General features: G+C 58.5%; 1 protein-coding gene across 7 annotated transcripts in view; it reads left to right on the forward strand.

Moving 5' to 3' along the window:
* The window catches only part of AGO2 (argonaute RISC catalytic component 2), a 110,349-nt gene that overhangs the window by 72,773 nt on the left and 23,925 nt on the right, over positions 1–13,651 (forward strand). For all 7 annotated transcript variants that reach the window (XM_057532433.1, XM_057532438.1, XM_057532436.1 and 4 more), the window contains 9 exons: positions 1,518–1,654; positions 2,133–2,267; positions 3,011–3,098; positions 4,363–4,510; positions 5,333–5,452; positions 5,616–5,738; positions 9,115–9,248; positions 10,709–10,893; positions 12,156–12,315. In XM_057532433.1, the coding sequence (XP_057388416.1) occupies positions 1,518–1,654; positions 2,133–2,267; positions 3,011–3,098; positions 4,363–4,510; positions 5,333–5,452; positions 5,616–5,738; positions 9,115–9,248; positions 10,709–10,893; positions 12,156–12,315 (1,230 nt within the window). The remainder of the gene's footprint in view (positions 1–1,517; positions 1,655–2,132; positions 2,268–3,010; positions 3,099–4,362; positions 4,511–5,332; positions 5,453–5,615; positions 5,739–9,114; positions 9,249–10,708; positions 10,894–12,155; positions 12,316–13,651) is intronic.

Genomic DNA, 13,651 nt, shown 5'->3' on the forward strand with positions numbered 1-13,651 from the left:
TAGGGGTTTCTATGATGAAAGCAGTGGCGACGCCAGCTCGGGAAAAGCTGTAATGTAAAAAGAAATCGCTGGAGTTCTCCGCCAAGCACACAAAGGTTGCCTGCCTGTCTCGGGGTGCACCGCTCACTCCACCCAACGTGCGAGCTTGGTCCTGTTTCTCAGTCGCCCTCGCTCTCAGGAGTCATGTTCCAGGTTCTGTGCTCGCCTGGCTTCCGCCACGAGGAGGAGCCTTTCAGGACTGCGGGAAGCACGCACACCCACACACTTCGGCTTTATTCGGTGGGATTACTTTCCACTAACCACCACACTTGAACTTGTTGAGGCAGAGGGTAGGAGGACACTTTGATGGCTCGTGATTGACCGGGTGGAGGCGCAGGGCCACACCGGCTCCCCACGTGACAGCTGTGTGCGAGCCTCACCCACCGCTCGGGTTTCCAGTGTGGGACGCCTCTTCCTTCCCCCGGTGTCGTGCACAGTAGGGCCTCAGGAACTCTTTGAACGATTAAGTGAAAGGAGGAGAACCTAAAACTGAAACGAACCTCCGTACTGAACTCTCCCAATACTGACCAGAACCCTGAGGTTTGAGGGGAGGGTGTAAGTGTAAGAGGACTCTCCTTGAAGGGCCGTGTTAGATTTAAAGGGGACCCTGGTGTTCTCGAAACACAGGGCAGGGTCCCCGGCCCCTGCATGTAGTCTGTCACTGCTTGGAACTGTTGATGTGAGGAAGGCAGGTGGGTGCAAAAAACCCCAGCTCTTAAGGATTGTTGCCAAAATGTCGAATCCATTCTTTAAAAGAGTGGCAGGAATTACTGTGATTTTTTTTTTTTTCTGAATTCCTTTGCATTAATCACCATGTTACTTTTATAATCAGGAGGAAAGTCTTTCGTTTGGGGGAAATAGAGAAGGAGGCTGGGGGAAGCAAAGAGTGTGCGTGTCCTGGTTGGTGGCTTGGCCTGTAGGTGACAGGGTCTTCCCTCGGGGAGCCTCGGTGATGCCGCGGCCGCCGCCCTGGAGAGCGCGGTGGCCTCCGCCTCTGAGCACCGTCAGTCACCCCCCCGGGAGGGCGTAGGTGCTCCCTCACGTGGACCTCGCTGCCCCCCGAGACGGGGTCCGAGCTCTGCACCCCCCTCTCCCCCCCATAGAGGAGCCGGGTGGAAAGGGAACGGGGCCTGGGTGCTTGGTCTCCGTGAGGTCCTTGGCCCTCCGTGCCAGACGCCCCGAGGCCCGGGCGGGACCGGCCCGGCTGGCTGACTGTGGTCGCCCACACCCGCACCCCTGCCCGCCCCATCCTAGAAGGAGGTGAAGTGCTGTGTGCAGACCCGAGGGCAGCGGGCGAGGCATCGCGGTGGGAGGATCGCGTGGGGAGCACGAGGTGCGACCAGACCCCTGTGTCCTCGGCTCGCGGGAGGAAGTTCTCCTGCGTGCCCCCTGCGTGTTGGCCATGGACACAGGCGGGCGGCTTGAGCGTCTGCGGGGTGTGTGCCCGCCGGCCTCCCTAGACAAGGCTCCCGTTCCAGGTACACCCCCGTGGGCCGCTCCTTCTTCACGGCGTCCGAGGGCTGCTCCAACCCGCTGGGCGGGGGCCGAGAGGTGTGGTTTGGCTTCCATCAGTCCGTCCGGCCTTCTCTTTGGAAGATGATGCTGAATATCGACGGTAAGCGGAGCCCCGGCCGCCGTCGGGGGGGTGAGGGGCTGCGAGGCCCCTCCGCACGTGCCCGGCCCGCCGCACTGCTCGTGCACGGAGGGTAGTGGCGCTCACGCTTGACTGTCAGAGCCTCCGCGGGGCCCCCTCCACAGACACAGCCTGTGGCTCAGGGGCCGAGGGGGGGTTCCCGGCTGCCCCTTTGTGTTGGACCCCATGTGGGAACAGTAAGCTTCAGGGAGCCCGAGACCAGAAGGTGGTCAGAAAGTGCCAGAAAACCCAGGCTTGCGGTTATCACCGGCTAATGGGTTTTGTTTTTAAACCGCAGCGTTTTCCTCAGAGGGTGACTTTAGCCTCTGCCAACCCCTCCTGCTGCCCCTTGGAGTCCGTGAGCCGGGGGAGCTGGGGGAGCCGGGGCGGCCGTGGGAGTGGCCTCGCCAGGCAGGCCCGGTCACGTCTCGGCTTTTGTCTCTTCTTTTCCCGCCTGTAGTCTCGGCAACAGCGTTTTATAAGGCACAGCCAGTAATCGAGTTTGTGTGTGAAGTTTTGGATTTTAAAAGTATTGAAGAACAACAAAAACCTCTGACAGATTCCCAAAGGGTCAAGTTTACCAAAGAAATCAAAGGTAACTAGCTGCCCAGCATGGTGGATGAGGGACGCAACCTGGATGGCCCCGAGTTTCCCAAGTTCTTGTTCCTTCGTGTTTCCGAGGGGAGGGGGCAGGGGGCAGCGGGAGGAGCCAGCCCTCAGAGACACATCAGCGCGGGACAAGGACACCCGCTTCCCAGAGCGGGGCCGATTTCTAAATGACTTTCTGCGTGGGGTGGCCCGGCAGTATCCGGGCGCGGCTATGAGGGCCAGGCAGCTGCAGCATGAGTGTAATCAGTTTCTCAGGACGTTCCGGAACATTGATTCCTTGTCATTTAACCGAGTTTCCACTCAAGAAAACGCAGCCCAGGTTTCAGTGACCTGGCTGTGTCCTTCTGCCCGTCGTCGGAGAGCTGGCAGGCCCTGTAGGCTTGGCCCCTCTGCACCTGTCCTTCCTGGGGGTGTTCAAAGGCCGGCAGCAGTGCTCGTTGCTAAAAATAACCCCAAAGGAAGCACGGAAGGCCGAGGCGGCTGACGGCCCACTCAGCCGAGCCCACGTCGCCCCTCGTCTTTGAGAACACACCCTGCCTCTGGCCCGGGCGTCCCTGGGGCAGGGGGCGTCCCTGGGGGTGAGATGGCCCAGCCCGAGGGTCACCCGGAAGGTCCTCGTCGTGGGTCTGTGGGTGAGGTTCCCCTGAAAGCTGATGGACTGACAGTGGGGCGTGCGCTGCAGGCCCAGGCGAGTCTTGATGCTGAAGCCCAGCTGCTGTGTGTCCTCAGGTCTAAAGGTGGAGATAACGCACTGTGGGCAGATGAAGAGGAAGTACCGCGTCTGCAATGTGACCCGGCGGCCCGCCAGCCACCAAACGTAAACGGCCTTCCTGTCAAACGCTTATCAGCTCTGACCTTCACTGTCACTCAGATGTCCAAACTCTGCAGCAATCACTTCTGCAAAGGATTTTCATGCTAGTTGTAAAATTCCGAAAGCACACTTCACCTCGTGAAATAAAATAATGAAATTCCCCTTGTATGGGTGGGAGGGGGCGGGGCTCGCCGTCAGTTTTCCTTCTTGAATATGACAGGCGAGGGAAGGTCTTTTTGGTTCATTTTCCAGTTCTCCGTGCTGAGTGGTGTCCAGGGAGGGAGTGGGGATCAGTTAGTGCTGCCTGGATCCACAAGCGTGGCCCGGCCCAGGCCGATGCTGCGACCTCTGCCTTGAGCTCCCGTCACTTCACAGACAGTTTGGGGTCCAGGTCCACGTAGTAAGTGTGCTGGCCGCACGGATGCAGTGCTGTCTTAGGTTGTGTGGCCCCCTCACCCCACCTTGAGGCCTCCTGGGTCCAGTGAGGACTCGTTAGTTTATTTCGCGGTCGCTCCGTGGGAAGTGCCTGGTGTGTCTCTGGGTACTGGTTATACCAAGACGCCCAGGGTCCTGTGCAGCAGGAGGGGCAAGGTGAGCCTGTGTTCTTGTCCCCATGACCTCCTCCCACCGGGCAGAGCAAAGGAGTCGGCAGAGGTCCCCTACCCCTGTGCCCAGCGCCCTCGGCCCCATCCTGCATGGGGGCTGCCCCCCGTGAGTGCAGGATGCCACTGTGCTCTCCCGCCCCTGCACGTGGGCCTCTCCTGCCTCAGCCCACCACATGTGGCTGCGGAGGCCTGAGCAGACCCGGCTTGTCCCTTTCACTGTCCTGTTCTGGAAGGTTTCAGGTTTTCTGGGGCGGACACTTGGAGCACTCAGCCAGTAAACGACTTTCAGAGTCAGTGCGAGGTCGGCTGGAAAGTGCACAGGCTTTTCTTTCTGATTTGTCTTCATTTGTCCTGAGTCCTTTCCATGTACTCTAGATGTATGTGTCATTTGTGATTATTGCATATTGTAGGCGTGCGGGTGTTTTTTACTTCCCGATTCCAGAGATAAAACGAAAGTTTAGGGACTTGGGAATGTTCAGATAAGCCAGAGGGCATGATTTGGTTTTGACCCCCAGGGAGATGCTTTGAATCACCCTCCACCTTCTTCAGCCCTAAGAAAGCAGACCCACAAAAGCACCCCTGTGTGAGCGGGCACGTGGGTCTCGGCCACCCGTCCCCTGGGGGCCTGGGACGCTCCGGGCCTGAGCCGCCTCTTTCTTGCCCAGGTTCCCGCTGCAGCAGGAGAGCGGGCAGACGGTCGAGTGCACGGTGGCCCAGTACTTTAAGGACAGGCACAAGCTGGTCCTGCGCTACCCTCACCTCCCGTGTTTACAAGTCGGACAGGAGCAGAAACACACCTACCTTCCCCTAGAGGCAAGTCCCCCTCCCTCCATCTCTGGGGGCTGGGAGGAGGACTTCCGGGGCAGGGGCCCCGCTGGCACCCCGGGCCCAAACCGTGTTATTCCTGCCACTGTGGGACCTGGGACAGGTTAACAGGTGTGGTCCAGCCTCAGTTTCTGCATTAATAAGATGGGTTTGGTAACTTACAGGATTCGTGTGAAGGTCGAGACCATATGTGTGTGCCCAGCAGGCCCCTGGCTCCCAGGAAAATGTGCTCAGGAAGTCTAAAATTCACTTCTGGTTTGAAAAATCCTTGCCTGGGAAAAGATCAAATGCTGAAACAAGGACACAAGTTTTTAAGTCTTTTCTGTTAGTGTTTTAAATTCTCGGTATTTGTCCAGTTACCGAAACACCCGGCCCTTGGTTTGGCTTCTCCTGTGCTGTGTGCAGGAGGCAGACTTCCTTCCCATCACCGGCAGCTCTGCGTTACACCCCCGTGTCTGAGGACGGGGGGTCCGCACAGCCCACGGTGAGGACACAGGCCAACCCCGCCCCGCTGCTGGGTGGCCTCAGAGGCTGTGCCGCTTTCAGCGGCGCGGCTCCCGGCTCGCGTTTCTGTCGTGCTGGGCTTCCTCGGGGCGTTTCTGCCTCGGACCAGAGGGCCTCCTCCCGCGTGCGGTTCCTGGCGGATCTCAGGGCAGCCTCCACGCTGGCGCCTGCGTGGTGCTTCACGGTTCTCTCGTGGCGAATAGACGTGTCACGGGCAGCGCTGGGCGCCAGCTCCCGCGCTTGGCCTCAGACCCGCGCCCGCTCCCCAGCCCGGTGCTGACACCCGGTTCTTGCGTTTCTTCGTAGGTCTGTAACATAGTGGCGGGACAGAGATGCATAAAAAAGCTGACCGACAATCAGACCTCAACCATGATCAGAGCGACTGCCAGGTCAGCCCCCGATCGGCAGGAAGAGATTAGCAAATTGGTGAGCGTCACATCCTCAGGCCAGTCCTCGGGTGGGGACACCCTGGGGACGCCAGTTCAGGGTGCCCAGGGCCAGGCCCCATGATGCTTTGGACAGACTCGGCTTCTGGAAGGAAGCAGAGTCCACCCCTGACTCTGTGCCTTTTCTCTCTTCCCTTTTCAAGATGAGAAGTGCCAGTTTTAACACAGATCCGTATGTTCGTGAGTTTGGAATCATGGTCAAAGACGAGATGACCGATGTGACCGGGCGGGTCCTCCAGCCGCCCTCCATCCTCTACGGGGGCCGGGTAGGTAGACGGCTGGGTGGGGCGTTTTGTGGGTGTTGGGAGTATGTGTCTGAACGTCGATGGTGGGGCGCAGCACCTGACCCCCACACACACACCCTCAGAGGTGTAGACCATGGTCAAGGTAAAGAATTCTTCCTGCCCCAGTGTGAACCTGTAACAGCTATGGGCCTTCATGAAGGACTGGTTTCCTTAACCCTTTTAAAGTTTTCTGAATCACCCCTTTTCTTTTCAAAAGGTAAACTTTATTATCTCATCAAAATTTTAAAAGCATCATTCTTTGTATGATAGATACTCTGCCAGTGACGAGTTATTCTCCAGAAGTTCATGCCGCTTTTCTGCTTTCTAACTTTTGTTTTGGAGGTATGTGGGAGCAAGTACATCAGTTTAGTCACGGGCACAGTTCTGTTTGTTTGTTTTTGCCCATTTGACCTCTGGTTCTGGTCAGTACGGTCCTGACCCTTGAGCCCCTTAGAGCTCACGAGAAGTTCTTCTCTCCTTTCCTCCTGGCACCGCCCCCTTAGCCACAGCGCAGGTGGTGGGGCTCAGCTTCCAAGGTCACAGCTTTGGGAATCCCCTGGCCGTCCAGTGGTTAGGACTCGGCGCTTTTGCTGCCAGGGCCTGGGTTCAATCCCTGGTCAGGGAACTACGGTCCTACAAGCCGCGGGCCACAGCCAAAAAAAAGAGTGAGAGAGAGAGAGAGAGAGAGAGAAAACAAAGGTCATGGCTTTTGTGGGTCAGTGAGCACCTGTGGGAGCCTGCGTTCTGCATGACTTGACACCTTTTTACCTGATGGAGTGGGACTCCAGTCCTCAGTGCCTGTGGCAAGCTTTAGTTTTGTTTTTTTGTTTTTTGTTTTTTTGGCTGCGTTGGCTCTTTGTTGCTGCGCACGGGCTTTCTCTAGTTGCGGCGAGCGGGGGCTACTCTTCCACTGCGGTGCGCAGGCTTCTCATCGCAGTGGCTTCTCTTGTCGCAGAGCATGGGCTCTAGGCACGTGGGCTTCAGTAGTTGCAGTATGCGGGCTCAGTAGTTGCGGCATGCAGGCCCTAGAGCACGCGGGCTTCAGCAGTTGTGGCTCGCGGGCTCTAGAACGCAGGCTCAGTAGTCGTGGCGCACAGGCCTAGCTGCTCCGCGGCATGTGCGATCTTCCCGGACCAGGGCTTGAACCCGTGTCCCCTGCATTGGCAGGCGGATTCTTAACCACAGCACCACCAGGGGAGTCCCTTCAGTTTTGTTTGCAGGACTTTTTCCTTTCTTATTTTAAAATATAAGTTCTATTTTTTTAAGTGTTTCAAAGTTCAAAAGATACAAAGCATTATAGGGAAAAAAATCTCTTTCTCCCCAGATCCTGGTTACTTTCCCAGGAGGCAATTCTCCTTGTAAAATCGCTCCAGGGATTATTCACATATTTTTTTCACCCCTTCTTGTGCAAATAGCTGCATATTAAATACACGTTTGTGCCTTGCCTTTTTTTACTTAATATTTTCTCTTGGATCCCATGGAGATCTTGGAATGTGTGTGACCTCTGGCTTGTTGTTTTTGACTGTTGCATGGTATTCCTTTGTGGGGGGAGCCCCACCCTAGCCAGTGGGCATGGGGGCTGCGCCCCGTTCTCTGCAGGCTGCCTTCTGAGCAAGGCCTCCTGGCTCCTTCTCAGCCCACTTGTGCACCTGGGGGCTCAGACACTGCAGAGACAGCACCTTCTTAACCCTCCCTGTGGCCCTAGGAGGGAGAGGGGGATTCCCCTTCACAAGTCAGTGAGGAGATGCCCGAAGTAGTGAGACTTGCCTAGTGAAACCAACATTGCATATCCAGCGTCTTTCCACCTTTTAGTAAAGACAGGAGTCATCTGCAAAACAAAGCAGCTCTTGTAATCTAACCTTGCAAGAATGTTAGAATTGTAAGGATCCAAACTTTTTAATGCTTCTAAATGAATGAATTTTTCCAGATGTCTTAAACATTGTAATGGGAGCAAACACTTCTCATCACCTGCCCTACCCATTGTCCTGTTAGACAAAACATTAAATGTCCCCCGGGGATCCGGCGATGTCTGGCGGCTGGAATCTGATGGGCAGCGGCTGCTGGCACCCTCCAGGGCACAGGACTGCCACAGAGCAGTCAGCCAGCCACGTGTCCACGGTGGGACTGAGGCTGAGAAACACTCGCACAGTAAGGGTGCATTGCCGTGGGAACTCCGTGTGTGTGTGTGTGTGTGTGTGTGTTTACTTACTGAGTCTGGAACACCACACTTGGTGGTGGCTCTGTCTTATAGAAGGAGGCTGGCAGGAGCTGGGTAGTAGTTTAGAAAATATAGGAAACAAAAACATTCATTTCTGTAATGTTTGATGTTTACAATATGCTTATTTTAGTAGGAAAAACGTGTTTTTCATTAAAAAACAGTTTTGCAGAGTAAATGACAGCAACTCAGGCACAGCCCTGTCCTTCAGGGCCTGCTGCCCACAGGCCTGGGATTACAGCTCTGCCCCCTCCACATGGCCCTAACTAAAAATGGAGGCCAGTGCCAAAGACTTCTCTCTGACTCAGGCCCAGTCTGTGGGACTCAAGAGCTTTCTCTGCAGGGCACACAAAGGTCCAGCCAACACAGCTCCAGTCACAGTGTCCCTTGCTGACCATCCCTTGTGCTCCAGAATCACTTGAAGGCAGTTCAGAGATTCCTTCGGTGACAGTGTTGAGACCTGGTCCTTTCTGGTTGAGAGATGACAAAATTAAGTGGATGCATTATCTGCTGTTTTTTTCTTCCCAAATGGGAACAGCTTAAACAACTGCAGGCAGTGGCGTGTGGAGCGGGGGCAGCAATGGGCTTGGTCCTAGCTGGCCTGTCTGCTCCCAGGCACAGGGCTGGAAAGAAACACCTTGCTCCCCTTCCCTTCCCTTCCCTGGCTGCCCCACTGATAACGGATGAGGTAGAATTAACGGAAGCGTGTTTAGAAGACAAGAAGCCTTCCTGTAGCGTCGTGAGGCACTTCTTTTCCTCCAGGCTCCCCGTGAGATTGAATGGAGCTCCGGGCCCCCCCTGCTCAGCCCTCCGGGCCTCCCCCTGCTCCCCACAATCTGCTTCTTCACCCCTCCATCCTCCCTCCGCCTCTCCCCCCTCCATCCATCCGTCTGTCCTTCCTCCATCCATCCATCCATCCATCCATCCATGCATCCATCCATCCATCCTGCACACACCTGCGGGACCCCTGCGGTGCCAGGCAGCTCAGAGATGGGGGGTCTGTCTACACAGAGGTTCCATTCTCAGCCTCAGGAGCTGCCGTCTGGTCAGGGGACCAACAGCAGTAGGGACAGTGACAAAATCCAAGGTCAGAGGAATATGTTTTCCATTTTCTTCTCACTCTGAACTTCTCGCCGTTTGCAGAATAAAGCGATTGCCACCCCTGTCCAGGGCGTTTGGGACATGAGGAACAAGCAGTTCCACACGGGCATTGAGATCAAGGTGTGGGCCATTGCGTGCTTCGCCCCCCAGCGCCAGTGCACGGAGGTCCACCTCAAGTAAGGCCGCCCGGGAGCAGAAGTACCTGGCCTTGGACGGGCAGGGGCAGAGGGACCGCGGGGAGGGCCCGCTCCGCCAGGCTGGGCGGGGCGTGGGCTCCGTTTGGAGGGCAGGGGCTGGCAGCCTTTCCCCGTCGAAGGGCACTGCCTGGGGCGGCCGGGCCGGGGAGTGGGGGCCCCGGTGCTGCTTTGCTTCTCAGACTCGCTGTTGGAGCGAGTGTGGAGAGGTGGAGCAGGTTACGTGAGAAACAAAACAGCAAATGACGAATAAGTGTACAAAGTAGAGGCAAAGGAGAAGACTGTGTTCAGTGAACTAAAATTATTTTTAAAAACCACTTTAGGTTCATATTTCTGTATCAGCCCAGCCTGGCCCAGTGTCAGACCCTTTGAAAGCAGCTCCATAAACATGCAGTTTGGTTGCTCATGCTTTTGTGCCAAACAGACCCAACAGGGAAAGGAAGGCTTTTGTCTCCTGCCTCTCAGGTGGGAGCAGGAGGGGGCCTACACAGCGGGGGAAGGTAGCAGGTGGGCGTTGCAGCAGAGAGCGGCTCCGGAGGGCTGTGGCTCTCAGGGTTCTGGAGAGGGGCGGGGCTTCTCCTCCACGCCACCAGCGGCACGAGCTGGCTTCTCCGCTGGGAGCGCGGGGTGTCGGGGGACAGAGTGGGCTAGAGTCCGACCTCGGGGTGCCTCCCCTCTCCGTGTTCCGTCTGTGGCCCCCACTTCACTTTTCCTGGAGCCGGATGGCCCCAGGGTACGTGCACGTGTGGGCGTAGGTGCAGATCCGCACTCGTGTGTCTCTTCAGCTGTGCTGACTAACGTACTGGGGGTCGGGCGCTAACTGGCTGGAGCGGGTCGCGTGTCCTCACTTTACTGTAAAAGGCGGTGACGCTTTTATGCCTGGGCTTAAAATAGAAGCCGTGGATCCGTCTCCGCAGCCCCGCCTGTGATTTCACAGGGCCTGTCGGCCGCAGCTGTTGGTGCTACTCTTAACTGTGGGCTGTTTTGTTTTCCCCCGTGATTGTGTCATCCAAGTCCAAGTTGTGCACACAGGAATAACTGGGGGGAAATCCAAGGGGACAGTCAGCTCACAGTTTTCCTCACCCTGACAACGCTAGGCATCCACAGGCAAGTGGGCGGCAGCTGCTCACGCACGGCTTTAAAAGGACAGCACTTGTCACTGCCCTGCGAGTGTCACAGCTGGTGAGGGGGCAGCGTGGCCACGATTTGAAGTCTCCTGTTTCATCGTGACTTTTCAGTAACCTGCGTGGTTAGCACGAATGGCCGCCTTTGTTTGTTACCGTGTTGAAGTGGCCTTGTCCAGGGCTTCAGCTCGGATTTGGATCTCAGTGAAAACGGTTTGGGGTCTGGATCTGTTAAAACTGTGCCCTTTCCTCGGGGCCTCCGGTTGCTCTGAATCACTGGCGCTCTCGGTGCTTCACGTAATGAACCTCCTCCTTCAGGTCCTTCACGGAGCAGCTCAGGAAGATCTCGAGAGACGCAGGAATGCCGATCCAGGGCCAGCCGTGCTTCTGTAAATACGCCCAGGGGGCAGATAGTGTGGAGCCCATGTTCCGGCATCTGAAGAACACGTACGCCGGCCTGCAGCTGGTGGTGGTCATCCTGCCTGGAAAAACCCCCGTCTATGGTAGGCCTCGGCGCGCACGCGGCCTCTGGCCACTGTCGGTGGCACTGTGGGTGTGCAGGGCAGCCTCGGCCCTTTGTGTCTCTGCCGCACCAAGGAGCTGCCTGTCTCTGGCTCACTCGAGAGCTAGGAAAGACCAGGTGGTTTCTGATTGCGGCCGCGCGCGTGCCCAGGGCCGCCCTTGGGGGTCTCGTCTGGGGCCGCGGTTCCCGGAGGCCAGCCTCCTGCGGTGGCACAGGACTCGACACGTGTGCGGTTACCTTGCCCGACGCAGACGTCGGCCGGATGGAGGAGCAGTCGGGCGACGCACACGAGTCATCCACTCGGGGCGCCGTCCTCAGCTCCTGCCTGGGACTCGCTTCTGCACTTGTGAGCTGTGCCCGCCTCAGAATCCTCTGGAAGTTGATCAGAGTCCTTTCTTCCAGAAGGGCAGTTGCACTTTCCCTCGGCTGAAAGTTACCAGGCCCCTGTGATGGAGTCCCAGGCCCTGGTTCGGGAAGCTCTGGGGCGCTGGTGGTGTAGATAGGTGGCGGCGGCATGGGGAGGTGGGTGCCGGGTGCGTCTGCCAGAAGCCCCCTGGGAACCAGAGGCCCCAGTGCGGGAGGCGTGTGGGTGCCCCAGGGCAAAGGGAGCAGAGAGGCGTGTCGGTGTCGCTGACGGGATCCCCCGTCTGGGCGGTGACAGAGCGCTTGCTCCACGTCCAGGGAAAGGAGGAACGAGAAAGCCCCCGGAGTTCCCATCCTACGCATCTTCTCCCAGGCCCGCCCAGGGAGCGGCTGACCAGTTGCTTCATGAAGGAAGCCAGGAGTAGAGGGGGTGTGGGCCCAGAGAGGTCTTGGATGTGGGATTTGCACTTGCCGAGGATTTGAGAACGCCCGTGTTTATATTTTAACGACTCGAGCGTTGGCTTGCTTGCCGTCCTGAGCACTGTGACGGAGGGTGGCCTTCGGGATGCAAGCCCCGGGTTCCAGCCTGGCTCTGCCCGCACCGCCCTGCAGGCCTGCATAAGTCGTGGAAACGCTCCTGACGAGGACTGGGCTGTCTGAGCCGCCCGGCCTCCCTGGGCGAGCGGGGGCGGGGGGGGGGGACGCCCCGCAGCTAGCGCAGGCCTGGGCGGCGCGGAGCAGAGCTGGAACCCGGGCTCTGACCTCCTCTTGGGCCAGGCCCCTCTTCCACGGGCTTGGCTGCACGTGGGGCGGGGGAGCGCGGGGCGGGCGGAGGGGAGGCGCCGGGGAGCCATCCTGAGGGCACCGTTCCCTCCGCAGCCGAGGTCAAGCGTGTAGGAGACACGGTGCTGGGGATGGCCACGCAGTGTGTGCAGATGAAGAACGTGCAGAGGACCACGCCGCAGACCCTGTCCAACCTCTGCCTGAAGATCAACGTCAAACTGGGCGGCGTGAACAACATCCTGCTGCCCCAGGGGAGGTGAGGCCGGCCTTCCGCCGCGTGCGGGGCAGCTGGTGCGCGACTCCCTGGGGTGGGGCCTGCCGGGGCCGGCGTCCGCTCCCCTGGACAGTGGGTGAAGGAGGTGAGGGGGACGCGGGTCTCGGCTGCTCTCGGTCTAGGCGACCAGGGCCACCTGCAGGCCACTGAGGACCGGGTGCAGGGGCCGGAGGAGAAGGGACTTCTCACCCCACCCAGGGCCGGGGGTCCCGCACGTGAGATGTGGTGGCTGCCCTGGGAGGGGGTGGCTCTGCGATGAGGGGTCGTTGGACCCGCTCAGTTCACTCAGCGGCAGGTTCTGTGTTTATTGAGCGCCTACTGTGTGCAGGAGTCCTAGCCCTCCAGCGCAGGCCCCGGTGAGAGGGTCCATAAATGCGCTGCCCAGGTGAGCAACAGTGACACAGCGGTAGGGGCAGGAGCTCAGAAGGGTGAGGGTTTCACAGGGGAGGTGGCACTAAGCAGACTGCAGGCACTGGGAGGGGGGGGGCCAGGATCATGTAGACGCCTGGGAGGAGAGCGTTCCAGAGGGCACAGGCCGTGCAAGGGCCCTGTGGTGCAGCCTGCCAGGAGTGTGGCAGGTGTTCCACTGAGAGACTGAGGGGCAGAGGGCTGCTGGGGGCCTGGCACTCCCTCCGGGGGAGCGCATCCATGGGAGGGAGGTTCACGAGTGGAGGTGTAGCTCCAGTGACCTCGTTCTAAAAGGCGACTCCAACTCTGGGTGGAGTGGGGACCAGGCCCTCCTGCGTTGTCCCAGGAGAGGTGCTGGGGCACGGCTGGGGCGGGATGGTCTGTGAATGGAAGAGGAGACTCGAGAGTGAGTCCAAGCCTGCGCCTCTGGAGCGGTTAGGCAGCACTGGATGAGGAAGCTGGGTGGGTGCATCAGCCTCCCAGGGGAGATACTGGGGTGGGGGGAGGAGGAGGGGAAACAGAGGCCTGGTGTTGGTGAGGTTTGTTTAGGGATCCTCACGTGGAGGTGGTATTTAAGGTCTCTAGGCCGGAGAGAACCCCCAGGGCAGGGTGTAGATAGGAAGGATGTCCAAACCCTCAGCCCTGGAGAGTCAAGGGTTAGAAAGGTCGTGGAGGTGAGGAGCCAGCACTGGAGCCTGGTGGGGTCGGGGGTGGGGTGGGGGGGAAGAGCCAGTGCGTGGCTGTGTCACTCGGTGCCAACCGGCCGAGTGCGATGAGGTCCGAGGCTCCACCATGGGACTGGGGGACGTGTGCAGGTCGTTGGTGACCTTGCAAAGAGGAGGCTTGTTGCCATGGCAGCAGGAGGCCTGCTTGGGTTCCGGTTCCGCTAATTCCAGGAGCTTTGCCACAA

The sequence above is a fragment of the Balaenoptera acutorostrata genome, chromosome 17 (assembly GCF_949987535.1).
Source record: "Balaenoptera acutorostrata chromosome 17, mBalAcu1.1, whole genome shotgun sequence".
Lineage (NCBI taxonomy): Eukaryota > Metazoa > Chordata > Mammalia > Artiodactyla > Balaenopteridae > Balaenoptera > Balaenoptera acutorostrata.